The sequence below is a fragment of the Perissodus microlepis genome, chromosome 3, assembly GCF_051167445.1.
Source record: "Perissodus microlepis isolate ML-2025 ecotype Zambia chromosome 3, ASM5116744v1, whole genome shotgun sequence".
Classification (NCBI taxonomy): domain Eukaryota; kingdom Metazoa; phylum Chordata; class Actinopteri; order Cichliformes; family Cichlidae; genus Perissodus; species Perissodus microlepis.
In genome coordinates, this window is record NC_140463.1 from 12,107,700 (window position 1) to 12,122,842 (window position 15,143).

At 39.0% G+C, this 15,143-nt stretch overlaps 1 protein-coding gene across 1 annotated transcript; it reads left to right on the plus strand.

Annotated features, from left to right (window-relative positions):
• The first annotated feature begins 7,972 nt into the window (after positions 1–7,972).
• On the plus strand, positions 7,973–13,292 carry LOC146389937 (sialoadhesin-like). The gene is made up of 9 exons (XM_084913952.1): positions 7,973–8,033; positions 9,129–9,236; positions 9,348–9,380; positions 10,130–10,411; positions 10,710–10,976; positions 11,763–12,068; positions 12,163–12,423; positions 12,691–12,939; positions 13,145–13,292. Exons 1-9 carry the CDS (start codon positions 7,973–7,975, stop codon positions 13,240–13,242), a joined length of 1,665 nt encoding a protein of 554 aa, XP_084770078.1. The 3' UTR covers positions 13,243–13,292.
• Positions 13,293–15,143: the final 1,851 nt, after the last annotated feature.

Here is a 15,143-nt window from a genome sequence, read left to right on the forward strand (position 1 = left end):
TTAGCCATTTGTGGTGTGTTTGCTCTCAGCTTTTTCTGTAGCACCACCACTTACACCTAACCTCCTCTTGACCTGAAGCACCTTCCAAAGCTGTGACCTAGACTCCCCTGGGACCCTAAAACATTTATATTTTAGTAAATCAAAATACAAAGCAGAAGTAGAAAACAGTGTTCTGTGGGAGAAAATTCCTTATTGATGTCATAGGTCTGACGTGAGTGATCTGATTGCTTTGATGGCACAGTAGGTTCATAATAACTCAGATAAGCACTTGTTACAATCAAAGTATGCAGGATAGCATCTATGACAACATTTAGACTATGAATCAGATGGGCTACAACAATGTTATAAAATGATGGATCCATCCTTCCTTTTATCAGCAGTTCAGGTTGATGATGGTCATGGTGTAGAGGTGTGGGCCATATTTTCTTGGCACACTTTGTACCCTAACTCTGGCAAAAATGTCAACCCCAGAGTTTTGCAGTCTAAGTATAAGATGAGTATAATTTTCTTTGGCAGGGCTCTAGACTAACTTTTTGCCATGGGCGTACCGGTACGCCCATGGCAAAAAGTTAGGCGTACCGGCACAAAAGTTAGGCGCACACAAATTTTATAATAATTTATATAATATAATGTGTTTTTCTGGATACACTGTGCTTTTTCAGCATTCAAAGATTGATGACACCGTGTCAGAGCACTGGCTATGAATTTCAGAAGGATCAGGCCTTAACTTAACAGAAAAGTTAGCAATAGTTCTTTTCCTACTACAGCTACATCCACTTCTGTCGTGCCTAGGCTGCTCACTAGGGCTGGGTATCATCACTGATTTCTATAATCCATTCGATTCCGGTTTTCAAAGTCCCGATTCGATTCAACTTAGCCTCAGACAGTCAGAAATATTATAATTCTGATCATTTATCAGTACTGACTTCATCAGAATTGTGAACATCACAGCAGATGCCTTTGTGTGAAAGTAACTGAGAATAAAACACAGAAAAACATGAAGGAGATTTTCCTGGTCTGGCTTTTTATAGCAGATAACCTTAAAAATATTCTACAATGTTCTGCATATAAAGTTTAAATTTCTTCAGTATTGAACAACAGAAAAAATAGGCTTTCTTGTCCGAGGTCATTTAAGTGAAAAAAAGAAAAAGAAAAGAAAAAGACAGCAGCCGACAGCGCTGTAAACAACGGTAGACTGGTGGGTAATAAGCGAATGAATAATACAGAAAACAGAGATTGGAGACGGGAAACTGTTCTTGAAGTACAGAGAGAGATAGAGAGAGAGCTAGCTGTGCATGAAGTGTGATAGTCGTGGAAGCAAAACAGCAAAATTCATGACGACATTGATCAAATGTGAAGCGCAGTTTGCTGCTTCTTTTGCTGCTGGCTCGGTGAATTTTGGTTGGAGAGAGACAAAACCTGCAGCTCAGAATCAGCGCAAAAAGACGTAATCACAGCGCGGACCGGACGCATCAGGATCGCTAAGCTCCGACAGCGTGTCCGTCTGCGGGCCGTCGGGTGAGAAAGCCGAGAAAGACAAAGTTGATTCTGATGCGTCGGGTCTGTGTTTACGTCTTTGTGTGGAATCCGTGCACCTGCTGTCATTTGCTGTTTGCTCTTTGCAAGCTCCTTTGACTTGCTGTTTGGTTGTTGTTGAAATGGTTTTGTGAGCTTTAATCTGAGAATCTGGCGTTTCTGGCAAAACACAGTTATATTTAAAAGTCGATTCAGGATTTAGTGAATTGATATCGCTTTATTCAAGCTACTCACCTCCCACTTCCACCTGCACTTTCAACTGGACCACGGCCAATCAGAGAGGTCCCGCCCCTTACTATCTCTGATTGGTTTAGTCCACGATAGGGGCAAAATGTGTGTCTGTTGTTGACCACAGGGAAGGTTGCAGATTTTTTATTTTTTTTTTGCTACCCGAACAGTTGGTCGCACAGGTGCAACCAAATATTTTGTTTTAGTCGCACCACTGAAAAATTTGGTCGCACTCTAGAGCCCTGTTTGGGATGGCGTCCATCATATTTTACCGAAATTTGCATAGTTTTGTGACTTTGTGGTGGCTCACGGTCTGTTTTGCATGAGCTCAAAGTGTGGTCATAAATATTTTGTAAAAAACTGCGTGTAAAACTCTGCCTAACGCACCCGTCCAACAGCCAAACCCATCTGTTCTCTGAGTGGATTGTTAAATTTCTGATTGACATGACATTGACCAATCAGCTGAAAGGAAGAAAAATAAAGTCAAAATTTGTACGTGTAAGTTGAAAGCCACACACAGCCAGGAAACCTGAGCGCAGATGTTTTACATGCAGGTTTTTGCTTTGTCTCTGTAACCAGACCTTAACCACAAAATTTATAACTCATGTAAATATTTTTTACAAACACACAAATTCTCATCTGTAGACGCAAATATTAAATTTTCACATATTTTGGTTTATGAGGTTATAAAACTCAGTACACAAATACACATTTGATTTACAAGTACATACTATTTATGACTCCAATTTGAGCCCATAGTTTGTTTTCTGTGTAGTGTTGGCAAGAAGACTGCTGCAGGTCAGCCTGCATGAAGCGTTTCCTGTTTTCTGGCTAAAACAAAGACTTTAGAAATGTGTTTCTCCCACACTGATGGCAAGATCCTGTCACAGTTTTAGTCTTTGTCTCAGTGGAAGAAGTTTTGCCTGTTTCTAACAGCAAGTCTGTGGTTAAAGCAGACCGTTTACTGATGCAGTCACTCATCAGTAATCAAACCACCTCCAGCTCACTTCCTCTGTGCTGAACCACAGTCAGGTAGAAAAAAAAATGTGTCAAAAATGTGCAACACAAGAAAATACTAAGACAAAACTTAATCAAAGTAACTAATAAGTACTGTTGAAATTCTCTTATATTAAAACAGAAAGGTTTGCTATCAAATAGTGAACATAAAGAACTGCCAATGAAGGCATCTTACAGGTACTGACATGTTTTCATGTATTTAATTTCGTGTGCGGTCTCCCAACTGACTTCAGCCACTCACCCACAATGTGTTTTGGTTTGTTTTTGTTGTCTGGCAATAATTTCTTCCTAATACCTAATGGCAGTCAGGTTATCTACCTTTTAGACATCTGTTTGTCCCTCCAGTGACTCACCACCAAATCTGTCACGTTGAGCAATCTTACAGGCAGCATAAATTAGCTGTAATAAATCCTAAAGTTTGAAAACTTTACCTGCTTAACAAAATGGGATGCACCTTCAACAGACAAAGTCAAAAACATGGTGCATTGCAAAAGAGGTGTTTAGTCTACAAGTGTTTAATGTCTTCTTGCTGTAGAAACATATCTACTAACATTACTCCCACTTCTTTCTCTAACATTACTTTTAAAAAAAACAATGCAGGCACCTGTTTAGTGGAAAAGAAGCAAGAAGCAATACATAGTTTCTTACAGGAGCCTATTCTGTGTTATTGAAAGAGTTATTGAAAAAAATATCCAATTAAGTGTGAAAGGCAAAAATTACACAGAGGTCCAAATGATTATTTTTTAACCAACCTACAAATATGTTTATGTCTGCTGTGCATTTGGACAGTTTAACTCACTGGTGAGATCGCCTACTTAGATAACGAGTGAAATCTGAGTCTGTGTATTGAGGTGAAAAATGTACACGTAATAATGAGTAACGATGTCATGGTCCTGGGCCATGTTGGCCCAGTATTCTTAGTTGTCGTGTGTTTTGTATTTTGTTCTTTATTCATGCCTTGGTTCCTAGGTTGTTCTGTTAAGATGTTCCTTATTTGATTACGCCCTGTGTGTATCTGTGAGCCCTCGTTTCCCCTCCTTGTGTTTTATTCCATGTTTTCCCCAGCCCTTATGTCTGTGCTCTCCCCGTGCTCTCTCGCCTCCTGTCTGAACCTCTGTGTACTTCCTGTTTTACTTTGACAGTCTCTCGTCAGTATGCGTCATGTTGTGTTCACTCCTCCCCTGTCTCGTTACAATTATCTGTGTCAGCTGTGTTCCCCGTGTGCTCCCACTTCCCTCGTTACCCTCTGTGTATTTATGTCCGCGTCTCCCTCAGTTCAGTGTTGCGTTCTCCGTCATGACTGTGTGCCCCTCCGTGTGTTTCCTCGTGAGTCAGTTCCTTTATGACTTCCCAGTTTAGTTTCATATTATTTTGTATCGCCTTAACTTCCGTCAGCAATAAAACTGTGTTTTGAGTTAATTCCTGCCTCCGTGAGCTTGCATTTGGGTCCTCATCCTACCTGCACACAGCCTAATCATGACAAACTCTGTAAGTTCACAATGACCACATATAGTTCATCTATTCACAGGATACAGTGCTGCACCCCGTGACTTAGTTTAATGCAACTTCAGTATTAATGAAACCCCAATGCATTCTTCATGTGGCAACATTGTTTTTTTTTAAAATAGCACCACTGTCAGGACTGTAAGTCAAGGTAAGAACTATTACTGAAGACCACTTAAAAAAATCTACAAGAACATCTGGCTGCTTGGAAAAAATTAGAAAGACACAAACATGAGCTTTAGACTTTTGTCTCCTGTTGTTCACTTCAGGAAAATAGAGCAAATGCTGGCAAACTGAATTCCAGGAATGAGTTGTCCCCCCACTGACTTATCTCTGAGACTTATCTCTGAGACTTATCTCTGAGACTTATCTCTGAGTGACTGAATGCTGCCACTCAGGTCTTGACAAAGTGTACAAGCTTGGCATGACATAGTTCGTGTTGCACTTTGTTTTGGTACATAGCACTGAAGTCAAATGTTTCACCCAGGAAGAATGTACAGCAAAGAAATGCACAGTAGTGTTCAGTGTTCTTGATCCACCCCTCACTTGTCACTTCTTCATCTTTTCCTACCAAGAAGCCAGACATTCTTCTCTATGTTTTCAAGTAGTGTTGATAAGTAGTTCCACCGGGTTTCTGGAGGTCTTTCAAAGTGTTTCTTTGGATATCGGCAGATTTATTTTATTAATTTTCCGTATCATCCTTCTACTTGATCATATTCTTAATTTCTTTTCCGTCCTTTTCTGTTGTAGATTATATTATATATCCTCCTGAGAACCAGCCTACACTTGTATTTATTAAATTTGTTTTTCAAGCCTGACACTTCTTTTCTCCTCCACTGGTGAATTTTTCTCAAAGTTCTTAAGGAAATCCTGCACACTATGCTGTGATAGTCTTCAGCTCTTTGGGAATCAACTTGTGCACCTTCCTGCCAAACTGTATGAAACACTCTTCTGAAAATAGCTGGATACATGAATGGGACTGGAACAAAGTGGAAAACCTGCTAATGTCCAAAGAAAAAACTGAAAAACCTTTAGAAAGCCTAGAAATATCACTCAAGAGCACTTTAAAAGTTACAAAAATGCTGTTTATGCTTTATGCTGGTTAAGGGTTCCTAAGCAGCCATGACTGGCCGTGCAACCAATTTCATACCACTTTAACCCATGATCACACCCACATCAAGTGCAACATTAGAGTTTTGGGGGGGGGGGGGTTGGCTTTACATACTGCAGTTCTTAGTAAATCACACTAGTGTGGGTCACTTAACTACGTTTAACTTTAGTTGCAATAGTGACACCAAAGCTGTAGGACTCATGAACCTCATAAAGAGGCACAAACTGGCATTCGTAGCACAGTGTCTGTTGTGTCACAGCCAGGCTGACAGATGGTTTGTCAGCCTGGCTTTATTAAACTTAAAACCTTTGCTTTAAGTTTAATAAATACCACACATATATATTACACATACAGCATGTGAAAAGCAGGGTTTATGCACACAGCGCTACTGCTCACTTTAGCACGAGTAAAAGGAGTGCACCCCTGCTCCAGGAATGAGCTCTGTCATCGCTGACTTATCACTGAAGCATCTTCAGAGTGACAGAATGCTGTCGCTCAGGTCGTCACAGTACTTGGCAGGTTAAACTTTTCATAATACGGGTAAGGGTTGGAAATCTGCCAAATCCCACTTTAACTGTGATGACACCGACATCAGATGTAACATATAAAGCAGATGTTTTTTTATTTTATTTTGACTTTACATATTACAAAAACTTAATGGCTTTAGTGACACTTAAGCCACATTGTTACAATTACCTAAAAGTAATTTTAAAGGCCTCTCATGTCCCAAAGCCCGCCCGCCCATATTATTACCTTTTTAAGTTTTTCAGGATCTGTTGATTGCTATGAAGTCTGGCGATGTGCGATGTGTAATTAATGTCACACATAAACCAGTCACAGCCATCAATTTAGAGGAGTTTATCTACAGCCATCAGTTGTATATGCTCCAGTCAGTTACCAGCTGATCGGTAAAAATGGAAACTGAGGCACTAAAGCAGAAAAATGAAGGTGCAATATTTGCAGGAAACACTGGCAAGACTCACAGTACTGTGAGTTATAGAAGTTATCCAGCTAACTCTGTTGCTACCATTTCAGGCAGAGGTGCAATTAATTATGCTCTCTGATTGGAGCAGTCAAGGCCTCATTTTTACATAATGAATCATCAGTGGGAGGTTCCCATCAGGCAGCTCAACTGTGAACTACACCTCCACCCATCCTATCCTGGGCGTGAACAAAGGCGAGGACTCACATAAACAGAGCTGTCCTCACAAACAAATCAGCTGCTCCAGGATCACCTTCTGAACAGCAGCCTTCATCAGAGCCAAGGTAAGATGAGCCGCAATGTACTCCTCAGCACGCCGGTACCGTACTTTATTTATTCTAATTCAGTTTTAACATGAATCTCTTTTCAATATTGTCTTTTAATTTGACACTTTTATATGTGAAATATGTGAAAAGCGTTATTTAAATAAACTTTACCTACTTACTTACATCCACATTGCAAAGTTCTACTTGAAACACATCAGGACTGTAAACAAGCTGCACAAGCAAAACAATAAAAACACAGAGATCCAAAGGCAGCTCTGTGGTGTCATCTGGAGAAATAACAGGAAGTGACTTTTTAAAAACCCTTTTAAATAATGAAAATACTTTACGGAACTCCATCCCTCAGTAAAAAAAAGTATATTTTAATGATTGCCTGAAATTAATCTGTGACTTTTAACAGAGTCAGTCAAGGTATATGTAGATCTTACAAAAACATAAAGCCAGTTTAGCATTTTAGTCCAAACACAAGTAGAGCAGATAATAATGGTTCTTTTATGCATTGTTACCGTAATGTTAACGTAGTTAACCATGTGATGATAATGATGTAAAGTCGGGTGAATGTAAAATATAATGTTATTAAATGTAAAACCTTCAAATGTAACATATTCAAAATGTCATTTTATAATATTCCTGCAAAAGGAGCCTCAGGCTTCTTACATCTTTATGTTAGTTTTCATAATTTGTTTATAATTGCTTAATTATAAACAAATTATAATTTTTCATAATTGCTTAATCCCAGTTTTGTTTGTAAGGAAGGATGGCATTAAAAAGAATTGTTTGCTCTGCAAAGACTGAAACTTCAGGAGATTTGTACTAAGTGACTCATTTAAAAATGCAACTTGTTTTTTATCCATGTTGTTTTAGGGAGAATCAAGAAGTGACTTCTTTACCCACAACACAAGTGTGTTTACCACAGACACACAGCTGGTTATGTTTGAGGTAAACTCCAAACTCTACATCCCAGAAATGAAACATGCCTGGTATTTATTGAAAAAAATCTAGTGACTGCGTGACAGACAATTTATAGTAAATATGCTGGGCGAGGAACGCTTTAAACTTTTGGATTTGATTATTAAATAAAAACAAAAATACCAAATTGAGTTCTCTTTCAGTCTAGAGAAATGTGTGAAATATAAGTGTGAGGAATCAGATTTTAGAGATGAATTACAATCATTACACTTTCTTTGTTCAAACACTGAGTCTGTTCGCATGTTATGATTTTTTTTAATAATGTGCACTGTTCAGAATGTGGCTTTGACTTTCTGTTTAGTGGTTTCGATCTTTGTTGTCTTATAGTTCCCTATCAGCTAGATGGCTCCGAACAAGATGCTCCACCCCCTGCTCTTCCTGTCTGCTCTCATTGCACTGGCAGGTAAACACATGCATCAGTTATATTGAATGTGTCCTTACAGAGGAAAGAGGAAAAACGAATCGGGAGGGTTGGATTATGATTTAACTTTCCATTGAGTTACATGACGACTCTCATTAGATAAATGTTGGTTTTGCATGTAATTCAAATAAGTAATTCTTTGTATATATCCTTTTTTACTTTTTATGTTGAATCTTGATGCTGCAGTTATTCAATTTCATTTTTTCTAAATAATCTACTCTCAGTATCTCATGATGACAAACTGTAATCCAAATGAAATAAATGAATTGATCATTGCTAAGATTCTTCCAAAGCTTGACTGGAGTACACCTGTGGACCAAAATTGATTAGACATGATGTGAAAAGGCATACACCTCTTTATAGAAGGCTTCACATCTGATTATCCATATCAGAGCAAAAATAAGGCCAAAGGAACTGCCTGCAGAGGCCAGAGATGAAGTTTTGCAATGCAAAGCTCTGTGCAAGGCTACAGAAAATGTTCTGCTCTACTGACGGTTCCCAAGAGTGCAGTGAGCTCCATAATGTTCAAATGGAAGAGGTTTGGCACAAATAGGACACTTGTAAGAACTATTCAGCTGCCCAAACTGAGCAGTTGACATAGACTGGCTTTAGTGAGAACGCTGACCAAGAACCCGATGACCCCTTTGAAATCCAAAGATCCTGTGTGGAGATGGGAACAAGAACCAATTATGACTACAGCCCTCCAGCTGTTCTTCAAACAAGGAAAAAAGCTTTTGTAAAACCAGAGTATTTTTTTTTCTTTATTTTCATAAAATTTTTGAATATATTTAGATTTATATATTTTAGGGTTATGTTTAGCAAAACCCCATTTTTGTTAATAAAATACTGCTGTCCCAATAACACAGTTATGTCAAAGGTGTATTTATGTCAATGAGGTGGGATTTAATAAATGACATCATTGTCCCTTTAAAGTCCTTATAAACTGTTTATTTTGAACTTATGAACCACATATTTGCCCAAATTCAAAATGTCCAGTTGGTGTGTATTAGATTTTACTGACTTCCACACACAGTGTAAGAGGTCTGAAGTGACCCAATTTTTCCCCATACTTTTTAGAACAGCGCAGCCATAGTCTCAGGAGTCCAGGACCTGTGGAAAGACTACTCCGTCTAGACCAACAATTAGCAGGGTTTGAGAAAAGGGCAAAGCATACCACCCATACCAGTATGTGTGTGTGTGTGTGTGTGTGTGTGTGTGTCAATCTTTTGTAAATTTTCCTTTTTTCCATCGATTGTCTGCTAATTTGATAATGTCCTGATTTAATCTTTGGTACAGAGCTTGCAGCATTTTTCTCTGATGACGCTCAAGGTAAGAAGTTGTTTTCTTTCTCTTTTATAATATATAAACTATCCGCACTCTAAGTTACAATTAAAGTTACATTTTCTCTGTATTTATATTGTACATATGTAACAGTTAATTCTATGTACCTGCACTGTAATATGAGTTGCTTGTCTCAAATTGTGGCTGCATGAAGAGTATTTTTAACACCGGCTAAAGTGTCCTATTATCACAAAGACACCAAAAGCCTCTGGAAAGACCTCTTCCTGTCAGATAAAAACTACTATTGGGCAGAGTAAATATGACAACAAAAAAAGATGAAAGAAACCTAGTACAAAATAAAGACTATAAATTTAAGTTGTCTTACAAACTGTAAGACAACAACACATGCATAAATAGTGACCCAGCTAGCTGTCTTGCATTTATTCTTATGTTATAAAGACCAAAGTTTTTTTTGTTTTTTTTTTATCTCCTAAATGGATATTTTTATGTAAACAGTTCATATTCAGTTTATTGAGGTCCTAGACTCATGATAAAACAACCACTGTTATATGTGGTGTTAGGGAAAGCTAACAAACTCAGAGTTATACATACATACCCCTATCCAAATTTGGACAATTTCAATTCAAGTTATTATATTAGCAGAATAAGTTGAACATTGTGTTTTATGCTGCTTTTTCACACTGTTTTGTTTTTGTGGTGAAGATAAAATAACTGAAACAACAGCTTTTAAAACAAATCTCTCTCTCTTTGCTTTTCTCTAAATACTACTGGAAAAGTTAAGTACCCTTTTGACACACCCACTGCCACACTGAGACCAACGAGGTATGAGATACCACTAGGGGGCAACGTGACACTGAGCTGCTTTGTGGACGGCTCTGACAACTGGACCATTTTGTGGTACAGAGCTGCCACATATGGCTCTAAAGACGAGCCTATGACAGAATATGAAGGGAAGAAAGCTATTAATGTGTCAAAAAGAGGTATCTACCACTGCAGAGGAAGAAGCGATTCAGATAGCATCACACACCAAAGTAATGCTGCCATCATTGAAGACACCCGTAAGTTCTCCTATTTATCGCTTAGCCATGGAAGTTAAAGTTATGTGATTATGTGATCTGTCCTTCGTTTTGTCTTCCTCTCAGCCAGACAGATAGAGAGACTTTGTGTGTGTGTATATATATATATATATATATATATATATATATATATATATATATATATCAGGGTATTTACATCACAATATAAAGAGCCTTGAGGCAATTGTTAGCATCATTTGGCGCTATGTAAATAAATTTAATTGGACTGAATTAGATGATGCTTCTGTGTTTCTTTTAATTTCATATTTTATGTGAACAGTTCCTATTACGGCCATTTTGACCCTGAAGCCCAACTGGACTAAGATATACATGGGTGAAACATTCACTGTCAGATGTGACATCCAGGGAGGTGAAGGAACTTACTGGAGCTATGATTGGAGACCAAAAAGGTTTACCACATATTATACAACCAATGAAAGAACATTCTACAGTGTTGGTTGGGATGACAATGGAGATTATCAATGCAGAGGCAAAACGGATCTTTCCTTCACACAGTGGAGTAATGTCATTCCAGTAACTGTATCATGTAAGTTGGGCATCTTTCATCCATATAAACTGCTTCATTCAAATCAGTAAAAAAAAAAAAAAAAAAAAAAGACATACGATAACTTGTCTGTGCAGATTCTCATTCATCCAGGCCATGGTAATCTAAGGAGCGTGGAAAGAAAGGCATCTCGACTTCTTTAAGTTTCTTGAAGGGACTTAAAGAAGTCCAGTCACTTGACTGATTCATTAAATAATGACCCAGTATTTTGAGTTTGTTCTGAACGTATGATTCTTTGCCTTGGAGTTAAGAAATTATTTATGTTCCAGTTCTAGAATGTGTGTTTTTTCTCTGAATTTGGTAGCTATAGCACTGGACTTCTTGTTTTATGTTGGTTCCCTTTTTCATGCCTAGTCTGTCCTTGTCTGATCTCCATGTTCTGTCTTCAGCATCTTTGTGCATATTTCCCTTTTTTTACTCCCTCCCAGTCTGTCACATCTAAATGTCGTGTTTTTCCAGTTGTATCTCAGTGTCTGTTATTGTGTTCTCCAGTGTGTTACTTTATGTGTGCCACACACAGCGTATTGTGACATGGTGTGGTTCAAATGACAACAATAAAATTAGTATTATGTATGACAGTGGTACAGTTTGTAATTCCACTGTCAAGATTTGGTGATATTTATTTACATGTTTTCATCCAGTTATTTAAATGTTTTTGTTCAAAAGGGCAGAGTGAACCTGGCCTGATTTGTGGACCCATCATATAGCAATATTATTTTAAAAAATACATAAATAAAAAAGCCTAATCTAAAAATATTGTTTCAACAGTTAAACTGCATCCTGTCCTCACTCTGTCTCCCTCATGGCTCAGTCCTGGAGCCTCAGTAACTCTGAACTGTGAGGTTGAATATCCTTCTGAAGGATGGAGCTTCTCCTGGTATAAAGCTGTTCCTTATTATAAAATAACAGAGGAGCCCTACACATATGAGCTGCTACCTGATGGCAGCAAGACTGCTCAGAGTTTGTACATCATTACTGGGCAGACAAGCACAGCAGCATATGTGTGCAGAGCAGAAAGAGGAAGCAACTACTACTACACCTACTACAGCGATCCAAAGTTTGTCTGGTCTGCTGGTCAGTTTCTTTCTGTCTCTCAATACTTGTAATGATGCTTAGTTTTTATGTGTTCTTCCTGTGCTTTCACTTATTGATCCATGTTGTTTTTCAGATGCTTCATCAGCAGCGTCTCTCACAGTCGGCCCTGTAGTGCAAAGATTAGGCTATGACTTTGTCAAACTGACTTGTAAGGGAAACTCTTCTTCATGGAGAGTGAGGAAGTTCCCAGAGAATGGCCGGCCATATTGTAGCAACTTTTGGCAGTCAGGAGAATCTGTATGCACAATCGACACAACATATTCAGATGACGGAGTGTACTGGTGTGAGTCTATGTTAAAAGAGTTCAGCAATGCAGTCAACATCACTTTACAAGGTTTGTAGAATGTTTTTTTTCCCCCTTTTGTGTTATAACGTTTCATGAATATTTCTATCAATATGTATGTTAAGCGATTCTTTCATGGAAAAAGAGGCAGAAATGTAAAGATTATTTTATTTGTGGAATCTCAACTCAGCAGCATAATACTCTTGGTTATTAGTTTTATTTCATTCCATGTTTTATAAATTAATTTACCAACATTTTTCAAATAAAATCCAGCACCAGCTGATCCATTTGAAACAATATCATCTGTATGTTTTGCAGACTTTTATTCTGGTCCTCTCATGGTGATCCCTGTTGATCCTGTGAATGAGGGAACTTTTGTTAGTCTTAGTTGCAACTTGAGAAGAAAAAAAATCTTTCCCAATGTGGCTTTTTATCACAATGACAAACTTATCCAAAATGATTCCCGAGAGGAGCTGAACTTCTTGGCAGTGTCAAAGTCTGATGAAGGTTTCTACAACTGTCAGTACTCAGGAAAAGAGTCACCATCGCGTTACATGACGGTTAAGTGTGAGTAGCATTTGAAAATGTGACTTTTTTGTAAATAATCGTAATCTTTGAGAAGGAACTCAGTTGTCATTTGTTATATTAGCACATATATGAGCACCGAAATAATCTTGTTCTAGTTTTTGGGAGAATGGTTTTAAAATTGTATTTTGAAAAATGTCTCATATAGTGTCACTTAATACTGTTTAAATGTTTGTTATCACAATAGCTACTGTACCACCTGAAATCTTCAGCCAGAGTGAAAGCAGTGAAAACAGCCCCCTTCATCCTGGTCAGTACTTAAATTTGTTATTATTAAATTTTTAATTTTGATTGAGGCTGCGTCACAAGTCAAAATTTTAAGTGACATGATATGGTGCCAAGAGAGGAACTGTGGTTCTGCTGGAGGAAGTCAGAAGTGACAGAGAAGTTTGTGAGGGCAGAGCAGGACATGTTTGACAATGTGTCAGGGGTGATTTGTGATATTAAGATTTTCATTGGGAGTGACCAGGATAGACAAGAGTAGAAATGAGTACATCAGAGGGACAGCTCAGGATGAGAAGATCGAAGGTGAGACTGAGATGGTTTGGATATGTGCAGAGGACAGTGGGCATAGTGGACAAAGGGAGTTGAAGATGGAGCTGCCCTATAAAGCAGACGACCATAGAAGAAGATTCATCAGTGTGTGTATAGCTTTAAAAGCCAAATTGCAGTCAATTTGACCGAGCCAAATTGACTGCAATTTCCGAATCACCAAGTGGAGATGTGCTAGCTTTTTATCCTCCATTAAACAATGCAAGTAGAGAGAAAACATGATTTTCTCCATTATGGGATCATCTGGGATCCCATTTGCCTGAAATGTTTTGGGGGGGTTTTGTTTTGTTTTTTACAATTCAGCACATATCGAGTAACACGCCAACACAGTATCGACACAGTAAGGGGGATAAGGTGCATAAGGTGTCATCTATCCATAACTAGTCGAGTATGTAGAGGGTTGGTGTGACTGTGGAGAATGACAGGGAGGCTGAGATGGAGTCAGATAATGTGTTGTGGTGACTGTGTGATAATGTGTTGGCAGCCAAATGAAGAATATTTTAATTTAAAAAGACTCACAGTATGAAAATCTTGCATAGTTCTGGATTTATTTATACAATAAAAGTTATTGTTATTTATTCAGTCTAATGATGTTAAAATAATTGTTGCTGGATTTATTTATTTTTTTAGGTAGTGCTGCTGTCTATGAATCAGCAAACAAAAATGGAAGACACTGGAAATGGTACAGTACACACACACACACACACACACACACACACACATACACATATATATATATATATATATATATATAAAAACACCCATCTCGCCCCTGCGGGCGGTTTATCCTTCAAGCTCGGGTCCTCTACCAGAGGCCTGGGAGCTTGAGGGTCCTGCGCAGTATCTTAGCTGTTCCTAGGACTGCGCTCTTCTGGACAGAGATCTCCGATGTTGTTCCCGGGATCTGCTGGAGCCACTCGCCTAGCTTGGGAGTCACCGCACCTAGTGCTCCGATTACCACGGGGACCACCGTCACCTTCACCCTCCACATCCTCTCGAGCTCTTCTCTGAGCCCTTGGTATTTCTCCAGCTTCTCGTGTTCCTTCTTCCTGATATTGCTGTCATTCGGAACCGCTACATCGATCACTACGGCCGTCTTCTTCTGTTTGTCTACCACCACTATGTCCGGTTGGTTAGCCACCACCATTTTGTCCGTCTGTATCTGGAAGTCCCACAGGATCTTAGCTCGGTCATTCTCCACCACCCTTGGGGGCATCTCCCATTTTGACCTCGGGACTTCCAGGTTATACTCGGCACAGATGTTCCTGTACACTATGCCGGCCACTTGGTTATGGCGTTCCATGTATGCCTTGCCTGCTAGCATCTTGCACCCTGCTGTTATGTGCTGGATTGTCTCTGGAGCATCTTTACACAGCCTGCACCTGGGGTCTTGCCTGGTGTGATAGACCCCAGCCTCTATGGATCTTGTACTCAGAGCTTGTTCTTGTGCTGCCATGATTAGTGCCTCTGTGCTGTCTTTCAGTCCAGCTTTGTCCAGCCACTGGTAGGATTTCTGGATGTCAGCCACCTCCTCTATCTGCCGGTGGTACATACCGTGCAGGGCCCTGTCCTTCCATGATGGTTCCTCGTCTCCCTCCTCTTTCTTGGGTTTCTGCTGCCTGAGGTATTCACTG